Here is a 20907-nt window from a genome sequence, read left to right on the forward strand (position 1 = left end):
TTTTTTGGTCATTTTTTTTTCTGCCCTTTGCCCTTCTCTCCTTGGACTCCCATTATGTATGTATTTGTATACTGGGTGGTGTCCCACATGTTTCTGAGACTCTGTTAGTTTTTTCCCCATTATTTTTCTGTTCTTCAGCATGGACAATCTCTATTGTTCTACTTTCAAGTTCACTGATTCTTTCTCCTACCAGCTCAAATACCATGTTTCCCTGAAAATAAGACCTAGCTGGACAATCAGCTCTAATGTATCTTTTGGAGCAAAAATTAATATAAGACCCAGTCTTATTTTACTATAATATAAGACCAGGTATATAATATAATATAATATAATATAATATAATATAATATAATATAATATAATATAACATGGGGTCTTATACTAATTTTTGCTCCAAAAGATGCATTAGAGCTGGTTGTCCAGCTAGGTCTTATTTTCGGGGAAACACGGTATGTGGTCATACCTCTCTAGTGATTTTTAAATTTATTTATTTATTTTTAAAATTTATTGGGGTGACAATTGTTAATGAAATTACATAATTTCAGGTGTACAATTCTGTATTACATCATCTATAAATCCCATTGTGTGTTCACCACCCAGAGTCAGTTCTCCTTCCATCACCATATATTTGATCCCCCTTACCCTCATCTCCCACCCCCCAACCCCCTTACCCTCTGATAACCACTAAACTATTGTCTGTGTCTATGAGTTTTTGTTTCTCATTTGTTTGCCTTGTTCTTTTGTTGTTTTTGGTTTATATACCACATACCAGTGAAATCATAGGGTTCTCTGCTTTTTCTGTCTGACTTATTTCGCTTAGCATTATACTCTCAAGATCCATCCATGTTGTCACAAATGTTCCTATATCATCTTTCCTTAACGCCAAATAGTATTCCATTGTGTATGTATACCACAACTTCTTTATCCATTCATCTATCGAAGGACATTTTGGTTGTTTCCATGTCTTGGCCACCATAAACAAAGCTGCAATGAACATTGGAGCACACGTGTCTTTATGTATAAATGATTTCAAAATTTTTGGGTAGATACCCAGGAGAGGGATTGCTGGGTCATATGGTAATTCTATTTGTAATTTTTTGAGGAACCTCCACACTGCCTTCCATAGTGGCTGCACCAGTCTGCATTCCCACCAACAGTGTATGAGGTTTCCTTTTTCTCCACAGCCTCTCCAACACTTGTTACTATTTGTCTTGTTGGTGATAGCCATTCTGACTGGGGTGAGGTGCTATCTCATTGTGGTTTTCATTTGCATTTCTCTGATGATTAGTGATGTTAAGCATTTTTTCATGTGCCTATTTGCCATTTGTATGTCCTCTTTGGAGAAATGTCTCTTCAGGTCCTCTGCCTATTTTTCAATTGGGTTGTTTGTTTTTTTGTTGTTGAGTTTCATGAGTTCCTTGTATATTTTGGATATCAGACCCTTATCGGAGGCACTGTTTGCAAAAATCTTCTCCCATTCAGTCGGTTGCCTCTTTATTTTGTCGATGGTTTCTTTTGCTGTGCAGAAACTTTTAAGTTTCATATAGTCCCATTTGTTTATTTTAGCTTTTACTTCCATTGCCTTTGGAGTAGTCAAATTCAGAAAATGCTCTTTGAACCCAAGGTCCATAAGTTTAGTACCTATGTTTTCTTCTATGCAGTTTATTGTGTCAGGTCTTATGCTTAAGTCTTTGATCCATTTTGAATTAATTTTGGTACATGGTGACAGATAACAGTCCAGTTTCATTCTTTTGCACGTGGCTATCCAATTCTCCCGGCACCATTTATTGAAGAGGCTGTCTCTCCTCCATTGTATGTTTTTAGCTTCTTTGTCAAAAATTATCTGTCCATATTTATGTGGTTTTATTTCTGGGTTCTCAATTCTATTCCATTGGTCTATGTGTCTGTTTTTCTGCCAATACCATGCTGTTTTGATTATTGTAGCCCTGTAGTACAAGCTAAAGTCAGGCAGTGTGATACCTCCAGCATTGTTCTTTTTTCTTAAGATTGCTTTGGCTATGATTTTAAAATTTTTTATTGTACTTTTCAAACCCAGAATTTCTATATGATTATTTTTATACTACCTACCTGTTTATTAATAATCTCTATTTGATAAGTCACTGTCATCATATTTCTCTTTAATACTTTAGACATGGTTTCTTTTAGTTCTTTGAACATATTTACAGTAGCTGAGTTAAAATACAAATGCTTTAAAGAATGAATAAATGAACAAATATATGAACATACGAGGTGTGATCAAACAATATGGTGAATGTTTAAATTTTAAAAAAATGTGTTACAGCAAAAGAACATATTGCCATAAATCTTCCTCAAAATACTCCCCCTTGCTTTGAACACACTTATCCCATAGTTCTTGCCACTTTCTGAAGCAGTTCTGGAAGTCCTCTTACGTGAATGTCTTTAGTTGCAGTGTCATGACTGCCTCAAAGTCCTGAATCATTTTGACTTTGAGGAAGAGCCAGAAGTTTCATGGTGACAGACCCAGTGAATAAGGTGGAGGAAGACACACTGTAATGTTTTTATTTGACAGAAATCGCCACATACCAGAAGCGATGTGTGACACAGAGCATTGTCATGATGGAGGATGATTTAAGGCACACTTTAAAATCCACCTTCTCTCAACTGTAGCTCACACCCGACTGACTACACTGAACAATTTGAAACTTGTCACACACTGTTACACTAAGGTTTGATGTACCACTTTCCATATTGAAGGTCACCGCCTTTCTGTTGGATGGCACTCGGCAGCAGCATTCACCATATTTTCTGATCACAATGGAAAGGCTCCATGTCACACATCACTTCTGGTATATGGCAATTTCTGTCAAATACAAACATTATGGTGTGTCCTCGTCCACCTTATTCACTGGATCTGGCACGGTGCGACTTCTGGCTCTTCTCCAAAGTTGAAATAACCATGAAAGGTAAATGTTTTGAATTGGTTTTGAATTGATTCAGGACCTTGAAGCAGCCATGACAACACTACTAAAGACACTCACGACAGAGGACTTCCAGAACTGCTTTAGAAAGTGGCCAGAACAATGGGATAAAAGTATTTGAAGCGAGGGGGTGTATTTTGAGGGGGATTAATGGCAATGTGTTTTTACTGTAACAAATTTTTTTTATTTAAACTTCACCACATTTTTGGATCATACCCCGTATAAAGAAATAAATGAAAAACTCCATGAACGCACACATGAATGAATGAACAGATGAAGGACTGAAGAAGCGAATGATTAAGCAGTTGAATAAGCAAACAGATGAGTGCAACCCCTTCCCTTTTTGACCACCGGCAGGAATTCAGCTGGAGGAGGAGGAGGAGGAGCCAGAGGAAGAGGCCACCCTGGGCAGCCGTCTGATGAGCCTGTTGGAGAAAGTACGGCTGGTGAAAAAGAAGGAGGAGAAAACCGAGGAGGATCTGCCTGCTGAGGAGAGCAAACCTGGTGAGGGCTGGGCCATTAGGGAGGGGCCAGAGTGGGGTGGACGTCCCTGTGCTTAGGGAGCCTGTGGGTCCAACACGGGCCATGAGGAGTCGTGCAAGGGAAGAGTAAATGGGTATTAATGAGAGGAGGAGTGGCGGGCAGGGTGAGAGAGGGGGCATGCTGGAGGTGTGGCCCAAATGTGGGGCCTGCGTAATATGTGTGTTGGACCAGGATGGCATGTGGCCCTCTAGAGCAGACATACATCCAACCTTAGGATGATGGCAACTCCTGCACCACTGGGGTTTCCATATCCTTGTGGCGTTTCTTTGTTTTTCTTTCTTGGTGAAACAATGACCATGCTGAGGGATTAGAAAAGCAGTTATGATAAATGTTGGGCCAGTGGGTCATTATGCAAACTGTATATTAAACCCCATCTAACGAGGGTAGAGTCCCTGATGTTGGTACAGGGTTTATTCTACAACATTTAGGAAACTTTTATTGGGCCAACCCTGGGCCAGGCACTGTTGTCAAGGCTGGGAAATCACAGCCCCTGCCCTCAAGGAGTTTAGAATATTACAACAGATACAAATATGCATATACCATAATGTCAGGTGGCCATGGGTACTATGAAGAAAAACAAAGTGAAGAGAGAGGGCCAAAGATGAAGGGGTCAGAGTGAGAGAGTGAGGCGTGCAATGAATGGTCTGGGGAAGGATGATTGGTACAGAGAGAACAGCCAGTGCAAAGGCCCTGAGACAGGATCGAGCTTGGTGCATTTAGAGATCAATGTGGCAGCTAGAGTAGAGTGAGCAGCGGGAGAGGGGCAGGAGTTGAGATCAGAAGTGATGGGCCAGATTGTTTGGGCTGCAGGAAGGAAGGTAGGATCAACACGTCACAGGTCATGACCTGACACCATCGTTCAATGCCAGTGCCTGGCAGTTTCTCTTAACCTTGAGACACAGGAGACATCTGTCTTCTTTACCAGAAATCCTGGGAAGGAAAAGTGTTGGGAGAGAAAGAGAGATAAATGTATGCTGGCTGTAGGAAAGGTGAGGCCCAGGAAGAGGGCCAGGGAAAAGAAAACTGAGTTATTCTGACATCATTTTCAAGTGCTGCTGAAGTCCTCACAGTTTTTCTTAGTGTCTGTTGACTCTTGTGATGAAAAGTTGGCAGTATTTTTACAAAACAAATATAATTGAGGCTTGTGCTTTCACAAGGTGCATAGCTCAGGTGTTCTGTAGTGATTCCATTTCTTTTTCCTCTTGAAACTTGTAGGCACCCTTATGAAAAGAGTATTAGGGTGAAGAGAACAGATAGACTCTTAGGGCAATAAAAAAAAAACCTGCCAGCATCCATGTACTCCTGACAGGTGGAGGGTGGGGAGGGTTAGTCACTGAGACGCCTCTGGAAATAGGGGCACCTTCTGCATTGCTCAGGCTCAAGGCTGTGTCCAGGCAAAGTGTTCTGATCCTTGCTTCCCATTCCCAGAATCGCTGCAGGAGCTGGTGTCCCACACAGTGGTGCGTTGGGCCCAAGAGGACTTTGTGCAGAGCCCTGAGCTGGTACGGGCCATGTTCAGCCTCCTGCACCGACAGTATGACGGGCTCGGGGAGCTGCTGCGTGCCCTGCCCCGGGCGTACACCATCTCGCCATCCTCCGTGGAGGACACCATGAGCCTGCTTGAGTGTCTCGGCCAGATCCGCTCACTGCTTATCGTACAGATGGGCCCCCAGGAGGAGAACCTCATGATCCAGAGCATTGGGTAAGGCACAGCCCCCTCCCCTGACTGCACGTCTCTGGGGAAGGGAGGTGAGCCTTCCTGGCTCCGGCTTGTCCCCTGGGTCATGTCCTCTGGATACAATAATGTCTCTCCCTCACTTTTGCCCTCTCTCCCTCACTCCTCAGAGTGATATATTCCTGATCCCAGTAGCTCGCCCATCTCCCTGGGTAATGTCCCCTCCCCTTACCTCTCCACCCACCCCTGGGGAACAGCTTCTACTCAGCTGGGACTCTTGACACAAAGGTCATCCCCCCCCCCCAAGCTCAAACGGGATGGAGCCATGCCTACCTCGTAGAGTCCTGGTGCAGCTTTAGTGAGCTCATGCTCACAGTACTAGGAATAATAACAGCATTGAGCACCCACTTAGTGTCAAGTGTGCCTCATTCATTCAGTCAGCAAACATTTACTGAGCACCTACTGTGTGCCAAGTCCTGTAGGGGATACAATAAGTAGTATGACAGAGGTCCCCTCCCTAGGGGAGCCCACCTGGTGACGGCTCCCCGAAGCGTCTGGGGGCTCGCCCTGGACTTGTGCCCAGCTCTCCATCTGTCCACAGGAACATCATGAACAACAAAGTCTTCTACCAACACCCGAACCTGATGCGGGCGCTGGGCATGCACGAGACCGTCATGGAGGTCATGGTGAACGTCCTCGGGGGCGGCGAATCCAAGGTAAGGGGCCTGGCTGGGCCAGGGAGCACAGGGGCGGGAGCAACAGGAAGTAGACGTTGACCACTGGCCCACCCTGCCCGGCCCAGGAGATCCGCTTCCCCAAGATGGTGACGAGCTGCTGCCGCTTCCTCTGCTACTTCTGTCGCATCAGCCGGCAGAACCAGCGCTCCATGTTTGACCACCTGAGCTACCTGCTGGAGAACAGCGGCATTGGCCTGGGTAAGCACCCCAAGGCTGGGGCTGCCCCCCAGAGTCCACTCCTGGCAGTCCATCCAGGCCTGCCCCACTCTCCGCTGGCTCACTCATTCATTCAGCAAACACTCACTGGCAGCTCACCCTGGATCTGGCCCTATGATGGGCAGTGCTGGGGGCACCCACACAGCCCTGGGCCTGGCCCTCAGGGGGCGCACAGTGCCGTGGGAAAGACAGACCCGTCCCAGACATTGACAGCCCAGAGTGGTCAGGCCTAGGATGGGAAAGCCCAGGCCATAGGAGACACCTCACCCAGGATGGAAAAGGGGTGGTCAGGGAGGGCTTTCCAGAGGAGGTAAGATACGCAGGAATGAGACAGATGGCTATGAACCTCTGAAGAACATTCTCACCACTTCTCGCCCCCACAGGCATGCAGGGCTCCACACCCCTGGATGTAGCAGCTGCCTCTGTCATTGACAACAACGAGCTGGCCTTGGCGTTGCAGGAGCAGGACCTGGAAAAGGTGTGGAGGGGGCAGGTCTGGCGCCTGCGGGCACCTGCTGATTCGGGACCCATTCTCAGGGGTGAAATTATTCAGAAGAGGAATCATTTGCAGGGAATGATAGGACCCAAGCACTTATTCATGCGGCTGGGGACAAATCCGTGCCCCACCCTCCCCCTGCATGGCCTTGACGTGTTTTTTAGCCTTCTGTGGCCCCACGTCTATGTGCAGTGATGGGTGTGGGCTCTGGAGTTCAGCAACTTAGATTCAGTTCTCCCCACTCCCTTGCTGTCTGGCCTTGAACAAATGACTTAAACTCTCCAGGTCTCCATCTCCTCATATGCAAAGTGAATATAATAATAATAAACAACTTCACAGAGTTCTGAGTTTTAAATGAATTAATCTGTGAAAGCATTTACAAAACAGTAAGCTCTCGATAACAGTTATCCACTATTATATTATTATTTATTTAACAAACATTTATTGAGCACCTACTGTGTGTCAGGACCTGTCCAAGGCAGTAAGGGTATGCTAGTGAATGAGACAGTCAAAAAGTGTTGTCCTTGTGAAGCTGATGTTCTAGTTGGGATAATAAACAAGATGAATAAATGAAATGCGTGGTGTACAAGGTGTGATCAAACCATACGGTGAATATTTAAATTTTAAAAATTATTGCAGTAAAAGACACATTGCCATTAATCCCCCTCAAAATATTCCTTCTCACTTCGAACACACTTATCCCATCGTTCTTGCCACTTTCTGAAGCACTTCTGGAAGTCCTTCCTCTTTCCTGAGTGTCTTTAGTTACGCTGTCATGGCTGCCTCGATGTCCTGAATCAGTTTGACTTTGGGGAAGAGCCAGAAGTCACACGGTGACAGATCCAGTGAATAAGGTAGTGAGGACACACTGTAATGTTTTTATTTGACAGAAATTGCTGTACCAGAAATGATGTGTGACACGGAGTGTTGTCAGGATGGAGGATAATTTATGGCGCACTTTAAAACACACCTTCTCTCAACTGTAGCTCACACCCGACTGACGGCACCGAACAAGTTGAAACTTGTCACACACTGTAACTAGGTTCAACGAGCCGCTTCCCCTATTGAAGATCCCTGCCTTTCTGTTGGATGCACTCAGCGTATTTTCTGATCACAATGGAAAGGCTCCGTGTCACACATCGCTTCTAGTAGGGCAATTCCTGTCAAATAAACACATTGCAGTGTGTCCTCATCCACCTTATTTGTTGGATCTGGCACTATGCAACTTCTGGCTCTTCCCTAAAGTCAAAATGACGACGAAAGGTAAATGTTTTGAATTGATTCAAGACATAAAGGCAGCCACTAAAGACACAAGATTCAAGATATAGAGACAGCACAACCGCTTCAGAAAGTGGCAAGAACGATGGGATACGTGTGTTCATAATGAGGGGGCGTATTTTGAGGGGGATTAATGGCATTGTGTCTTTTAGTGTAATACATTGTTTTTAAACATTCACCGTATTGTTTGATCACACCTCATATTAGCTAGTGACGAGTGTTAAGAAGAAAACAAGTGAGCAGGAGAGAGAAATATCAAGTGTCAGAAGGGTGTCGAAGTTCAGACAAGAGTAGTCAAAGCAAGCCTTGCTGAGAAAGTGACTTTCAAGTAAACTCTGAAGGAGGCAAGGTGCTGTATAGACAGTAGGGGGAAAGAGCATTCCAGGCAGGGGAACAGTCAGTGTGAAGGTCATGAGGCAGGAGCGAACCTCATGAGTTTGTGGAACAGCAAAGAGATCAGTGTGATTGGAGCAGAGAAGGTGAGGGACGAATAGTGAGAGATGAGGCAGGAGGTGATGAGGGTGGGCAATGAGGGTTATTGTTTGCCGAGGGATCCAGAGATAAATCAGATTGCGGAGCTCCAGGCATGAGCAGGGGAAGAAGGCAGTGTAGGTCTGGCCTCAGACTGAGCCCCACCCTCCACCCCTAGGTGGTGTCCTACCTGGCCGGCTGTGGCCTCCAGAGCTGCCCCATGCTCCTGGCCAAAGGCTACCCAGACATTGGCTGGAACCCTGGTGGCGGTGAGCGCTACCTGGACTTCCTGCGCTTTGCTGTTTTTGTCAATGGTGAGGCAGGTGGTGGTGGGGGGGCGGGAGGCTGGGCTCACTAGCCAAGGGCTCACTCGGGTGTGGCCCATATCTTGAGCCACAGGTCTGGCCTGGGCAGGGAGTAGGGTCACAGCCCGGCATGAACCCTTGAGGAGCTGGGTCCAGGGCTGCATGGGGAGAGAACCTGGGCAGTGGCTCACGGGACCTCCTGACCCCGCCTGAGCCGCTAGGTGAGAGTGTGGAGGAGAACGCCAATGTGGTGGTACGGCTGCTCATCCGCAAGCCCGAGTGCTTTGGGCCGGCCCTGCGGGGTGAGGGCGGCTCGGGGCTGCTGGCTGCCATCGAAGAAGCCATTCGCATCTCCGAGGACCCTGCTCGGGACGGCCCAGGTGTCCGCAGAGACCGGCGGCGTGAGCAGTGAGTCTCCCACCCATTCCTCAACAGAACAGCCTGTCCTCCTGTGCCCCTTGCTGCCTCCCCCATACCACCTGCCTTCCCCTGCAGCTTTGGAGAGGAGCCTCCTGAGGAAAACCGGGTGCACCTGGGACATGCCATCATGTCCTTCTATGCGGCCTTGATCGACCTGCTTGGACGCTGTGCACCAGAGATGCATGTGAGACCCAAAGGCCGGGGTGGGGGTTGTGTGTGCATGGCCAACCTTGAACCTCTTCAGTCAGGCATTCAGCAACATTGCTTGAGCTCTCACTATGTGGGTGGTCCTGGGCTAGGCAGTGCTGAGGACAAACCAGGGACCAAGAAAGCCCCAGGCCCTGCTCTCCCAGAACTCCCAGTCCCGGGGGGTGGGGGGAGCTAGGCATTGAGAGCTGGGGTGGTCAGTGCTGCAGTGGAGAAGCACAGGCAGGCGTCAGAGCTCAGTATCCTAGAGTTAGCCCCACAGAAGGGAGTCCTGTTCCCTCTTGGGTCAAGAAGGGATGGAATGGGGTAACGACCAAACGGGGCACAGATTGCCTCATGACATGTCCACCTCCCTGCTCCAGCTAATCCAAGCCGGCAAGGGTGAGGCCCTGCGGATCCGTGCCATCCTGCGCTCCCTCGTGCCCCTGGATGACCTCGTGGGCATCATTAGCCTTCCACTGCAGATCCCCACCCTGGGCAAAGGTGTGGAGGGGGCGGGACTCAGCAAGGGAGTGATGCTGGGAGGGGGTGGGTGGGTCCGAAGGGCACCCCTGACCCCCTGTGTCCTTGCCCACAGATGGAGGTCTGGTACAGCCGAAGATGTCGGCGTCCTTTGTGCCAGACCACAAGGCATCCATGGTGCTCTTCCTGGACCGCGTGTATGGCATCGACAGCCAGGACTTCTTGCTGCATGTGCTGGACGTGGGCTTTCTGCCCGACATGAGGGCAGCCGCCTCACTGGACACGGTGAGCAGCCCAACCCACCTTCCTGCCTCCAGAGTGGGAATAGCAGCCGCACTCTTGTTTGTTCTGAAATTGTATGCATATCCTGATCCTCCCTCCTCCACCATTAAGATAGAAAACAAAAACCAAGAAAAATTCTGAGTTCTGGTAAAGGGGGTATGGAAATCTCCAATAGCTTAGGTTATGAGAAATAATCCTTCTCAATGACGGCTCAACGTCATGGAGGAGACACAAAGACCTGTGCACAACAATAATAACAGACGGTGACAAGGACAAGGAAGATGAAGGCTGAGCACTGACCACTGGTTTGGCCAGATGGAGGTCGCTGATGACCTTGGCAAGCAGTAAGGCGGTGGGTTGAAAGCCTCACTGGAGAGCGTTTAAGGAGCCTGGGAAGTGAGGGACAGGGGACAGTGAGTGTTGAGTCTTTACACAAGTTGGTGACAGAGGAGGCAGAGAAACAGCGATGTGCTGGAGGGGTGACCTTCATCAAGAGAAGGCTCTTCTTAAGGTGGGAGAAATAACTGTTGGCCATTAACTGGGAAATTGAACACAGAAACTTGAATCTATAACCACAAGCTTGTCAGAAATACAGAGAGCAGAGGAACAGTTAACTGGCACCGCCAGGAAGTGACTAGCCAAAGCCAAAATGTATGAAATTCCACGGGATTCGTGACCCAGTTTCTTCAGCAATAAAAAGTATTAAATAGAAAAAAAAAAGTATTAAATAGGGGAGAAAAGGGGATAGGATAGTTACAGATAAAAAGACCTAAGCGGTCCCATCAGCCACATACAGTGTACTGACCTTCCTGGGGTCTGATCCAAACAATCCCAGCTAAATGCAAAGCAATTTTTGAGACAATTGGAGAAGGCTGATCATGAATATTAAGACTGTTAATTATGTGAGATGTGATAATGGCAGCCTGGAATATTAAATAGAAGTACTTGTCTGAATGGAAGTACATATTTAAATATGTTTTGGTAAAATGATATATGGCCGGGGGTTGCATGGAAATATTACAGGGAAAAAGATGGAGTTAGAGGAAATAAATGTGCAGAAGGTGGACATCTGCAGTACAGTCTAATCTGGGTAATGAGGTTTCATTAATTGGCTTCTCCACTTTTGTATGTGTTTGCAAATTTGCGTAGTCCACAGTAATAAGGGAGCAGGTTTGGGGAGAAGATGAGAAGCCTGGGTCATTTGCCCAGAGTTGTCCAGTGGGGTGCCAGGACAACCCCAGAAGCGCTCAGTGGGCTTGATGTCCCCACTCTGCACCCCAGGCCACTTTCAGTACCACAGAGATGGCGCTGGCACTGAACCGCTACCTGTGCCTGGCGGTGCTGCCACTCATCACCAAGTGCGCACCACTCTTTGCGGGAACGGAGCACCGTGCCATCATGGTGGACTCCATGCTTCACACCATATACCGCCTGTCCCGTGGCCGCTCGCTCACCAAGGCACAGCGCGACGTCATCGAGGACTGCCTCATGGCACTCTGCAGGTGGGGCTGGACGGGAGGGCATGGGCCGGCCCCCGGGGTGCGGCAGGCCTCGAGGTGAGAGCCCACTGTCCCCCGCATTTCCCCGCAGGTACATCCGCCCGTCCATGCTGCAGCACCTGCTGCGGCGCCTGGTGTTCGACGTGCCCATCCTTAACGAGTTCGCCAAGATGCCCCTCAAGGTGAGGACAGATGTTCTTTAGCGCTCTCACTCTCGTTTCCTTGTCCTGCCACCTGTTTGCTCCGCCCTCGGCCTATGGGGCTCATTTGTATCAGCACCGCCCAGGCCGTGGAACCTGTAAATACGAAGGCATTCGTTAGCATTCTCATTTGCATACTGGGATTCCCAAGACATTCACTTTTCGTCATGGATGCGGCTAACAGGCCCTAATTAGCATTTAATTTGCCTAACAGTGAACCAGCCCACACCCATATGAGCATAGATTTGCATGGGGTACACCACGTTTGCTAATTAGCATGCTTATTCTCATGCCCAGACCACCAGCCTTCTACTATTATTATGAGTGCATTTCTTTGAATAAACAGTACCACAGCTGTTCTGAATATTTGCACACTATGTCCCATTATTTTTTCATTTGCATGCTAGTTTGCATGATGAAATATGCCTAACTCAGATATCGTCAGTATTTTGTATAATTCATCTAAATCAGTTCCTATTTTCAAATTTGCATAGTGGATGTGGAGGCCCTCTTTCCAATTACCATATATTTGCGTGGGGTGCTGCTTAAGTTTCTGTTCAGCATGATAATTCACATAAGAGCAGATCTCTCTATCTTTATGCCCATTTACTCACAACCCTATTCATGAATTAATATTAGCATGCTTATTTGTGTAAAGCAACACCAGACAAATCCAGTTCTGGTTTAATGCCCATCCTGACTCTAAATTAGAATGCTAAATTTGCATAATAAACGGTTCAATACCACTCCCCACTAAGCACACCATTCCCCTTTATTAACATATCATTTGCCTACATCTCCTTCTTAATGTAAAAGCACTGGCAGCCCTGGGCCTCTCTGGACCTCATTTGCCTGCTAATTGCTTACCCCCCATCACTTACATATTCCCCTCTGGCTCCCCCTCAGCTCCTTACCAACCACTATGAGCGCTGTTGGAAGTACTACTGCCTGCCCACAGGCTGGGCCAACTTCGGGATCACCTCAGAGGAGGAGCTGCACCTCACAAGGAAACTCTTCTGGGGCATCTTTGACTCGCTGGCCCACAAGGTCTGAGCACCTGGGGTGGGAGGCCTGCAAGGAGTCTGTTTGAAGGGTTTGGGGTCCAGAATGAAATCCCCAAATGTGGGGGTCTAGGGAGGGAGGCAGTTCTGCATGTTTGGATCTGAATCTACGAGTTGGGTCTCTGGTTCGGGTGTCATGGAAGAGGGGATGGGCCTCTCATTTGGGGGCTTGGAGAGGGTAATACATGGGTGGTTTGAGCGTCCAGATTGGGCTGAGGTTTGGGGTTCAAGAAGAGGGACCATGATTTGTGTTTGGGAGCTCGGGGTGGATGGTTGCAGATGGGAGGGGTGAATTTGAGGTCCTAGGGCTCAGCCAGGCCTACCGTGACCCCCCGTCCCTGGCATCCTCAGAAGTATGACCAAGAGCTGTACCGTATCGCTATGCCCTGCCTGTGCGCCATCGCAGGGGCCCTGCCCCCCGACTACGTGGACGCTTCATACTCTTCCAAGGCCGAGAAAAAGGCCACGGTGGATGCTGAAGGCAACTTTGATCCTCGGCCTGTGGAGACCCTCAAGTGAGTCCTAAGGGCAGGAGGGGTTGGGGCCTGTGGACTGGAGGAGAACATGTCAGAGATGGAATGAGGGGCCAGCTCTAACATCTGCTGACCCTATCCTCCTCCCTCATAGTGTGATCATCCCAGAGAAGCTGGACTCCTTCATTAACAAGTTTGCAGAGTACACACATGAGAAGTGGGCCTTCGACAAGGTTGGCACATTAGGGTCTTCTCCTCCCTAGGACCCCCCACCCTTACCAGCCTTCCTCAAGACCCCAGTTTTCCTGAGACCCTGACCTCTTCCTGGGACCCATAGCCTCTTCTGAAACCCTCAGCCCCTCCAGGGTTCCTCCTTTGTGTCCCCCAGCTTGCTGTCTACCCCTCATCCTGCCACCCCCTCCCCCAGCTCCATAGTGGCACTGCCTCCACCCATGCCCTCTCCATCTCCAGATTCAGAACAACTGGTCCTATGGGGAGAACGTAGATGAGGAACTGAAGACCCACCCCATGCTGAGGCCCTACAAGACCTTCTCAGAGAAGGTGAGAAAGACTTGGGGCCCAACATTGGGGGTCCAAAATGAAACCTTCAAATTTGGGGGTTCATGGATGAGTGAGTCTGCTTCACGAGCTTGGATCTGGCTGGGTCCCCCTCCATGGATTGTGCCTTCCCTTGAACTTGGTTGCCTCCCCTAGACCTGGGATTCCTTGTGTTCCTCCTGGAAGAGTCAGAGAGACTGGGTTTGATTCCTTGACGGTACAACTTCTCTGAGTCTCATGTGTAAGATGGAATAATGAGAGTTTGTTTGGGAGGCTCTGGTACAGAGCAGGGAAGAGACCTGGGTTCAAATCCAACCAGACCACTTCCTAGCCAAAGTGCTCGGGGCTTTCCCCTTCTTGGGACACAGGAAGCCAAGGAGGCTGAGCAGGGGCTCCTAGCTCTGCCTCCCTTTCATCCCATTCCACCAACTACACCTCAACCTGTTTACCCCAGGACAAAGAAATTTACCGCTGGCCCATCAAGGAGTCCTTGAAGGCCATGATTGCCTGGGAATGGACGATAGAGAAGGCCAGGGAGGGTGAGGAGGAGAAGACGGAGAAGAAAAAAACGCGGAAGATCTCCCAAAGTGCCCAGGTAGAAGCGGGGTGGGGGCCAAGGGAGGAACCATGGGGGTGAATGATAGAATAAGGGGTGGGGCCAGGAGAATGGGGGGTCAGGTAGGAGATGGAGTCAGGGGAAGGCTCAGATCTGGGAAAGGAGAGGGCATGGGTCTGAAGAACTACAAAGGGCAGAGGGAGCCTTAGAGACAGGGTCTTGAGGAGAAGACACAGAGCAGGGGTCTGGGGCCAGGTGAGGTGGGGCCTGGGCTTCCCATCAAGTTCCCCAATCTTTCCCTTGTCCACGCAGACCTATGATCCCCGAGAAGGATACAACCCCCAGCCTCCTGACCTTAGTGGAGTTACCCTGTCCCGGGAGCTGCAGGTGAGACTCCTGATCCTTTATTTGGGGGCGTGGAGGTTTCTGTTAGAGTGGGGATGACATCCTCTGATTCTGGGCCTTAACTCCTACGCCACTCCCAGGCCATGGCAGAACAACTGGCGGAAAATTACCACAACACATGGGGACGGAAGAAGAAGCAGGAGCTGGAGGCCAAGGGTGAGGGTGCCCATCCGACCACCGCACAGACACCCCCCTTCCCACTTGTTTGCGGTCCCCTAGTCATAGCCTCCCGAATCATAAGGACCTAAGTTAGAGTTGTGACTTTCATCTTCAACAATTGCTTTTTAACCCCCTGATCCTCCATTTCAGCATTTCTACTTGGGGATAATAGCGTTTACTACCATAGGGTTGTGGTGAGGATGTGACGAGCATCAGAAAGCAATGTTTTGGTTATTCTTATCTCTGCCTTTATTACTATAATTCTACAAGCCCTCAACTGCAGGAACCACTTCAATGAGAGTGGCCTGAGTCCCTCTTTGCTGTCACAGGTGGTGGGACCCACCCCCTGCTGGTCCCCTACGACACCCTCACGGCCAAGGAGAAGGCACGCGATAGAGAGAAGGCCCAGGAGCTGCTGAAGTTCCTGCAGATGAACGGCTATGCGGTCACCAGGCACGTGGGCTGGGAGCTGGGCCTGGAAGCGGCGGGAAACCGGGGCAGAACCTGCAGGACAGAAGCTAGGAGAACCAAGGGCAGGGTAGAGGAGGAGGGGACGAGGGGAGGAGGCTAGGAGGGTGGGATCTAGAGAGCAGGGGCGGGGTCAGAGCCCGAAGGAGGCTTAGAGGGTGGGGCCTGGAGAACAGGGGCGGGGCCATGTAGAGGAGGAGTCTAAAAGAGTGGGGCGTGGGGAGCAGAATTGGGACAGGAGAGGCCGGGAGGCTAAGAGGATAGGGAGTAGAGAACAGGCAAGTACAGTCCAGGGAAGAGCAGGGAACTCTAGGGGACGTGGGGTGAGGCAGAAGCTGGCAGAAGCAGGGTCTGGGGGAGCAGGGGTCGAGATAGAGGAGGGTGGGAAACAGGACGTTCTGCCTGTGGGCTGACCCCTCTCTCCACCTGTCCAAGCAGAGGCCTTAAGGACATGGAGCTGGATTCGTCTTCCATTGAGAAACGGTTCGCCTTTGGCTTCCTGCAGCAGTTGCTGCGCTGGATGGACATTTCTCAGGAGTTTATCGCCCACCTGGGTACCCAGAAGTCCCTCCCTGATGCCTGCCCTCCCTGGAACCCAGTTCCTGCATGTGTCCTTCCTCCCTTCATCTAATTCCTGTGCCAGATAGTGTTCTAGGTGTTGGGAGTAAGCAGTGAGCAAGATAGACAAACACCCCTGTCCTCGCCACTTAGAGTCCTGTGGGGGGATTCGGACAACTTACATCAGAAATAACTAGATCACTTAGCATGTTGGAAGGTGTATAGTGTTATGGGAAGAAGAATTCACTAGAGCCAGCTAAGGAATGTGGGGAGGGGAGTATTCCAGGAAGACCTTGCAGGAACCGGGGAGGAGCAGTGGGACATCTGGGGAGAGTATTCCAGGCAGAGGAACAGCCAGTGCAAAGGCTCTGAGAGGTCTCTAATAGGAATAATAGGCCCGTGTGGCTGCAGCAGAATGACTGAGGGGGAGAGTGAGAGGGAAGGGGGTCAGAGAGGTGACAGGGAAGCTCATGGAGTGGAGTGGCTTAAATGTATGGAGATCTCACATTTATTTCAATGTGTCATATTAGAAGTTTTTGGGTCTTTATTTAGAAGTTTGGTGATGCTTTTGTAACCAGAAATATGCCGTAGGAACTTAATTCTTATTTATATCAATTAGACTGTGGTCAAAGTGGTTTCCTTAGATGTCATTTTGCTTCAAGTTGCAATTTCTAAGAACCTATTGAGGACGTTAGGTGAGGACTTACTGTATACAGACCTCCAAGGTGGGAGGAGTAGTACAAGGACTTTTCTCACAGCACCAGGGACATAGGAAGTGTTTAATAATGAGAGTCAGCATTATTATTTTAACAGTATTAATTACTCTCACCATTATGTTTGAAATTGATTTCCATTTTAAATTGAATGCTAACAATATCAACTTCTAGTTTCATTTGATCCATCATTCTTTTATTCCAAACTTACTCAGTGCTGGGTATTGACGTTTAGGAAGAAAAGGGCTTGTGATAGGTGAAGAGGGGATCCCAGTCTGTCCTCTTCCCCATTTTCAGCCTCAGGAAGGGTTTGATCAAGGAATTAGAGGAGCAGATGAAAGGTAGGAGAGAGAGGTTTATCTCAAAGCCAACAGAGGTGATTTCATGTCAAGAGTTTATCTTCCATCATATCCTAACTGCCCCATCAGAATACTCTGAGTTCCCTAGCCTTGAATCCATCATGACCTCTATTTACCCTCCCCCACCAGAGGCTGTGGTCAGCAGTGGACGAGTGGAAAAGTCCCCACATGAACAGGAGATTAAATTCTTTGCAAAGGTCAGAGGTGGGCTCAGAAGCTGGAGGGGGCTGGGGCTGGGTGGGCTCTCCTCACCCTTCACTCAGTCCCCTTCATCTCTTCCCCGCCCCACCCCCCAGATCCTGCTCCCTTTGATCAACCAGTACTTCACCAACCACTGCCTGTATTTCCTGTCCACACCTGCCAAAGTGCTGGGCAGTGGCGGCCATGCCTCCAACAAGGAGAAGGAAATGATCACCAGGTGGGCTGCCCTGTGACCTCTGACCCAGACCCCTGACCTCACAGTGTTATACTCCTAGACCCGTTACTCCAACCTTGGATCTTAGGGGCTCTGTCCTGGGTGCTGGGCAATGACCACTCTACCTGCAGAGGCCGTTACAGGGCTAGGGTGACCAACCATCCTGGTGTGCCCGGGACTGAGGGGTTTTCCAGAATATAGGACTTGTAGGCAAACTAGGATGAACTGGTCACCCTGTCAGAAAGGGAGACCAGCCTCCCCACCCCCCAACATGCCAGTTATTGCCTGTAACTTTCAAGGTTGCTCATCTCTCTGCCCCACCCTTCTGTCTCCTTCATTTTCCTCCCCATCCTACCTCCTCCTGGCTCTGTCTTCTGTCCCACTCCCCCTGTCCTTGCCTCTGCTAATGTATCACCACTCTCCTTGTCCCCTGGGAGTCCTCGCTGTGTTTCTGCTGTTCTTCTGTCCCTTTCTCTATCGTCAGCCTCTTCTGCAAGCTTGCTGCTCTTGTCCGTCACCGAGTCTCTCTCTTTGGTAAGTAGCGCTGTTCCCAGAACCCTACTTCCTAATCTTTCCTCTCTTCCCCTCATCACCAACGCCCCCTGAAGAAATATGGCCCAGGTTCATGCCTTAATTTGAACAATCGTCACTGTTCTTCCTCAGGACCCAACATGGCCTGGGTAGTCCTGGGGACAGGGCAGTGACTAGGATAGCCCTGGTTCCTGCCCTCATGGAGCGCCCGGGCCAGTGGGGGAAAGAGACGCATCACCAGACAGTGACGGCCTAAAAGATCCGGGTTGGGATGAAGGAGGGTCAGGGAGAGGGGTCAGGGCGCAGATGGGAGAGGGACAGACAGGAGTCAAGGCATGAATGGGGAAAGAAAAAGGGCCTATGGGAGTTCAGGTGGGATGGGGGTGGAGGTGGGGATGGGGAGAGTTCAGTTGGGGTGGATGTAGAGAGAGGTATTATCCTATAGCCCTTCCTTCATCCTAGCCTGTCTTTTCCCCTCAGGGACTGATGCCCCAGCTGTAGTCAACTGCCTTCACATCCTGGCACGCTCCTTGGATGCCAGGTAGAGCTACAGGTCATGGTGCCCAGTCTTAGACGCTCAAAAATCTAGACTCTCAGATTCTAGAACTGGGATGTCCCCACTTCCCTCCTAGGACCGTGATGAAGTCAGGCCCTGAGATCGTGAAGGCTGGCCTCCGTTCCTTCTTTGAGAGTGCCTCGGAGGATATCGAGAAGATGGTGGAGAACCTGCGGCTAGGCAAGGTGTCCCAGGCGCGAACGCAGGTGAAGGGTGTGGGACAGAACCTCACCTACACCACTGTGGCTCTGCTGCCCGTCCTCACCACCCTCTTCCAGCACATCGCCCAGCACCAGTTCGGAGATGATGTCATCTGTAAGGGCTCTTGACCCCAAGGGCAGGAGTTGGGGGGCGGTCAATGCAGCCAACACCACCCACCCCTGTGTGCTTGAAAGAATCCTCGGGTGTTTAAGTGTGTATTTATTGAGCAGATGTATTGCTGTAAACAAAGTGTGCATTCAGTAAATTAGGAGGTAATACAATGAGTTAATTAGGACATGAGTTGAGCGACTCGATTAAAAGACTCGAAATCACCATAGCTTAAGCAAGATAGAGTAATATTTCTTTCTCATGTAACAGTCTACTTGTAAGTGGATCTTAATGTCAGGATCCCAGGTTCCCCCCATCTCTGGTATCTCTGAAATACTGCCTTTATTTATATGGTCCAAGATGGCACACCATTCCATCCTCACTCTGGCCAGTAGGAGAGGAGAAAAAGCAAAGAGGAAGGCACCCCAATTCTTTTAAAGGAACAACCTAGAAGTGTCCCACATCACTTCTGCTTACATCCATCCCATGGGCCAGAACTTAGCACATGGCCCCATGTTGCTGCAAGGGAGGCTGGGAAAGTAGAGTTTATTCTGGGAGGTCATGTGATGAGCTAAATATTGGAGGTCTATTACTAGGAAGAAGAGAGGAACAGAAAGAAGGTAAGAGCAGATACTGGGAGTCAATTAGTGTCTGCCATGTTTATCCTACCAAGTGGCACCTACAGTGTGTGACCTAGCCTGGGATCTTGTGACAGAGTAACATCCTGTTTTTAAAGAGACATAGGCAAGATGAAACACCTGTCATGACACTGTGTTCAGATGCTCAAAAGAACCTTATAAGGTGTGGCCTGGATCCTGGTGGAGCCAGGAAAAGGACAGAAAGGGCTGGTGTGAGAGGCCCTCAGGAGGCTGAGAGGTGGGCTGTGGAAGGGAGGCGTCCAGCGTGAGGCCCAAGGCCCTGGCCTGGGGACCTGGGGACAGCGGGGCCTCCATAAGATATATTGGAAGAAGTAACAAGTTTGGGGGAGAAGTAAGTTTGGGACTCAGTGGTTGTGAGGGGACCAGGGAAGGCATTCAGGATGAGCTTCAGGGCTGGTGGGCTGTGGAGTCTGAGGGATGGTGAAGTCATGTTTCAGCTCACTGTTTATTTGAAATTAGAACACAGTGATAAAAGTAAGAAAAGAAGTACTTACATGGGATTTTTCTTTCACGCCAACATTTTATTTTGAAAATTTTTAAAACGTACAGAAAAGTCAAAGGAAGAGAATTGTTAAGAATTTGCTCCATTTGCTTTACCTTTCACTTTATGGGTGAACCTTCTTCTGCAAACTTTTTTGTTGAAATTTTGAATCTGAGTTGTCCACATAGTAACATCGCATCCCTAAATATTCAGCCTGCATCTCCTGGAATAAGAACCTCCTCTCATGTAACCACAATGCCAGTATCTGACTATACCTAACCTGACTATACCTAACCCTATAATCCTCAAAATGCGTTTGATATATACAGAGGGTGCCAAAAACATGTATACACATTTTAAGAAAGGAAAAAATTGTAGAACCCAGTGAAGTTTCTCTCACGGGTCGGTAGTCTCCTTTCAAACTAGAACAGCCTCCTCCACCCTGCCCTCTTTTTGTCATGTGACATTTGTGAGGTCGATGAGGTTCTTAACTTGGCCTTCTGGGGGCAGGGTGGGGGGTGGATAACCTAAAATTGTGGTCAGAATTGCATGTTTGTTCACATTTTTCTGTAGAGAGTATCCATCATTATCATCAAAGAGATCCGTGACTCCTCACAACTAGCCTTCATTGAGTGCCTTGTTTTAATTGCTTTCCAAGTATTAAGTCGTTTGACCCTCACAACAACCCCTATGAGGAAGACACTATAAGATCCCCTTTTTACAGATAAGAAAACTGAGGCCTACAGAATGGCATTTGCTCAAATCACAAAACTAGTAAATGGAAGGCTGGCTCTACAGCCCCTGTTCTTACCCACTGATTGGAGATAAGGGAGGAAGGGGGAAGACTGGTATAGTGGGCACATCCCTAACCCTCACATCGCCAATCCTCTCCCCC

At 49.2% G+C, this 20907-nt stretch overlaps 1 protein-coding gene across 4 annotated transcripts in view; it reads left to right on the forward strand.

Moving 5' to 3' along the window:
• The window catches only part of RYR1 (ryanodine receptor 1), a 111638-nt gene that overhangs the window by 40443 nt on the left and 50288 nt on the right, over positions 1-20907 (forward strand). For all 4 annotated transcript variants that reach the window (XM_081030847.1, XM_081030848.1, XM_081030849.1 and 1 more), the window contains 26 exons: positions 3318-3464; positions 4932-5205; positions 5780-5894; positions 5981-6113; positions 6515-6609; positions 8555-8690; positions 8903-9089; positions 9177-9285; positions 9671-9791; positions 9886-10055; positions 11334-11554; positions 11643-11733; positions 12658-12798; positions 13164-13327; positions 13440-13518; positions 13757-13846; positions 14298-14438; positions 14712-14786; positions 14885-14960; positions 15293-15416; positions 15870-15985; positions 17191-17258; positions 17358-17479; positions 17961-18010; positions 18488-18548; positions 18640-18878. In XM_081030847.1, coding sequence (XP_080886973.1) covers positions 3318-3464; positions 4932-5205; positions 5780-5894; positions 5981-6113; positions 6515-6609; positions 8555-8690; positions 8903-9089; positions 9177-9285; positions 9671-9791; positions 9886-10055; positions 11334-11554; positions 11643-11733; positions 12658-12798; positions 13164-13327; positions 13440-13518; positions 13757-13846; positions 14298-14438; positions 14712-14786; positions 14885-14960; positions 15293-15416; positions 15870-15985; positions 17191-17258; positions 17358-17479; positions 17961-18010; positions 18488-18548; positions 18640-18878 — 3345 coding nt within the window. The remainder of the gene's footprint in view (positions 1-3317; positions 3465-4931; positions 5206-5779; positions 5895-5980; positions 6114-6514; positions 6610-8554; positions 8691-8902; positions 9090-9176; positions 9286-9670; positions 9792-9885; positions 10056-11333; positions 11555-11642; positions 11734-12657; positions 12799-13163; positions 13328-13439; positions 13519-13756; positions 13847-14297; positions 14439-14711; positions 14787-14884; positions 14961-15292; positions 15417-15869; positions 15986-17190; positions 17259-17357; positions 17480-17960; positions 18011-18487; positions 18549-18639; positions 18879-20907) is intronic.

This window comes from Rhinolophus hipposideros (assembly GCF_964194185.1).
Source record: "Rhinolophus hipposideros genome assembly, chromosome: 21".
Classification (NCBI taxonomy): domain Eukaryota; kingdom Metazoa; phylum Chordata; class Mammalia; order Chiroptera; family Rhinolophidae; genus Rhinolophus; species Rhinolophus hipposideros.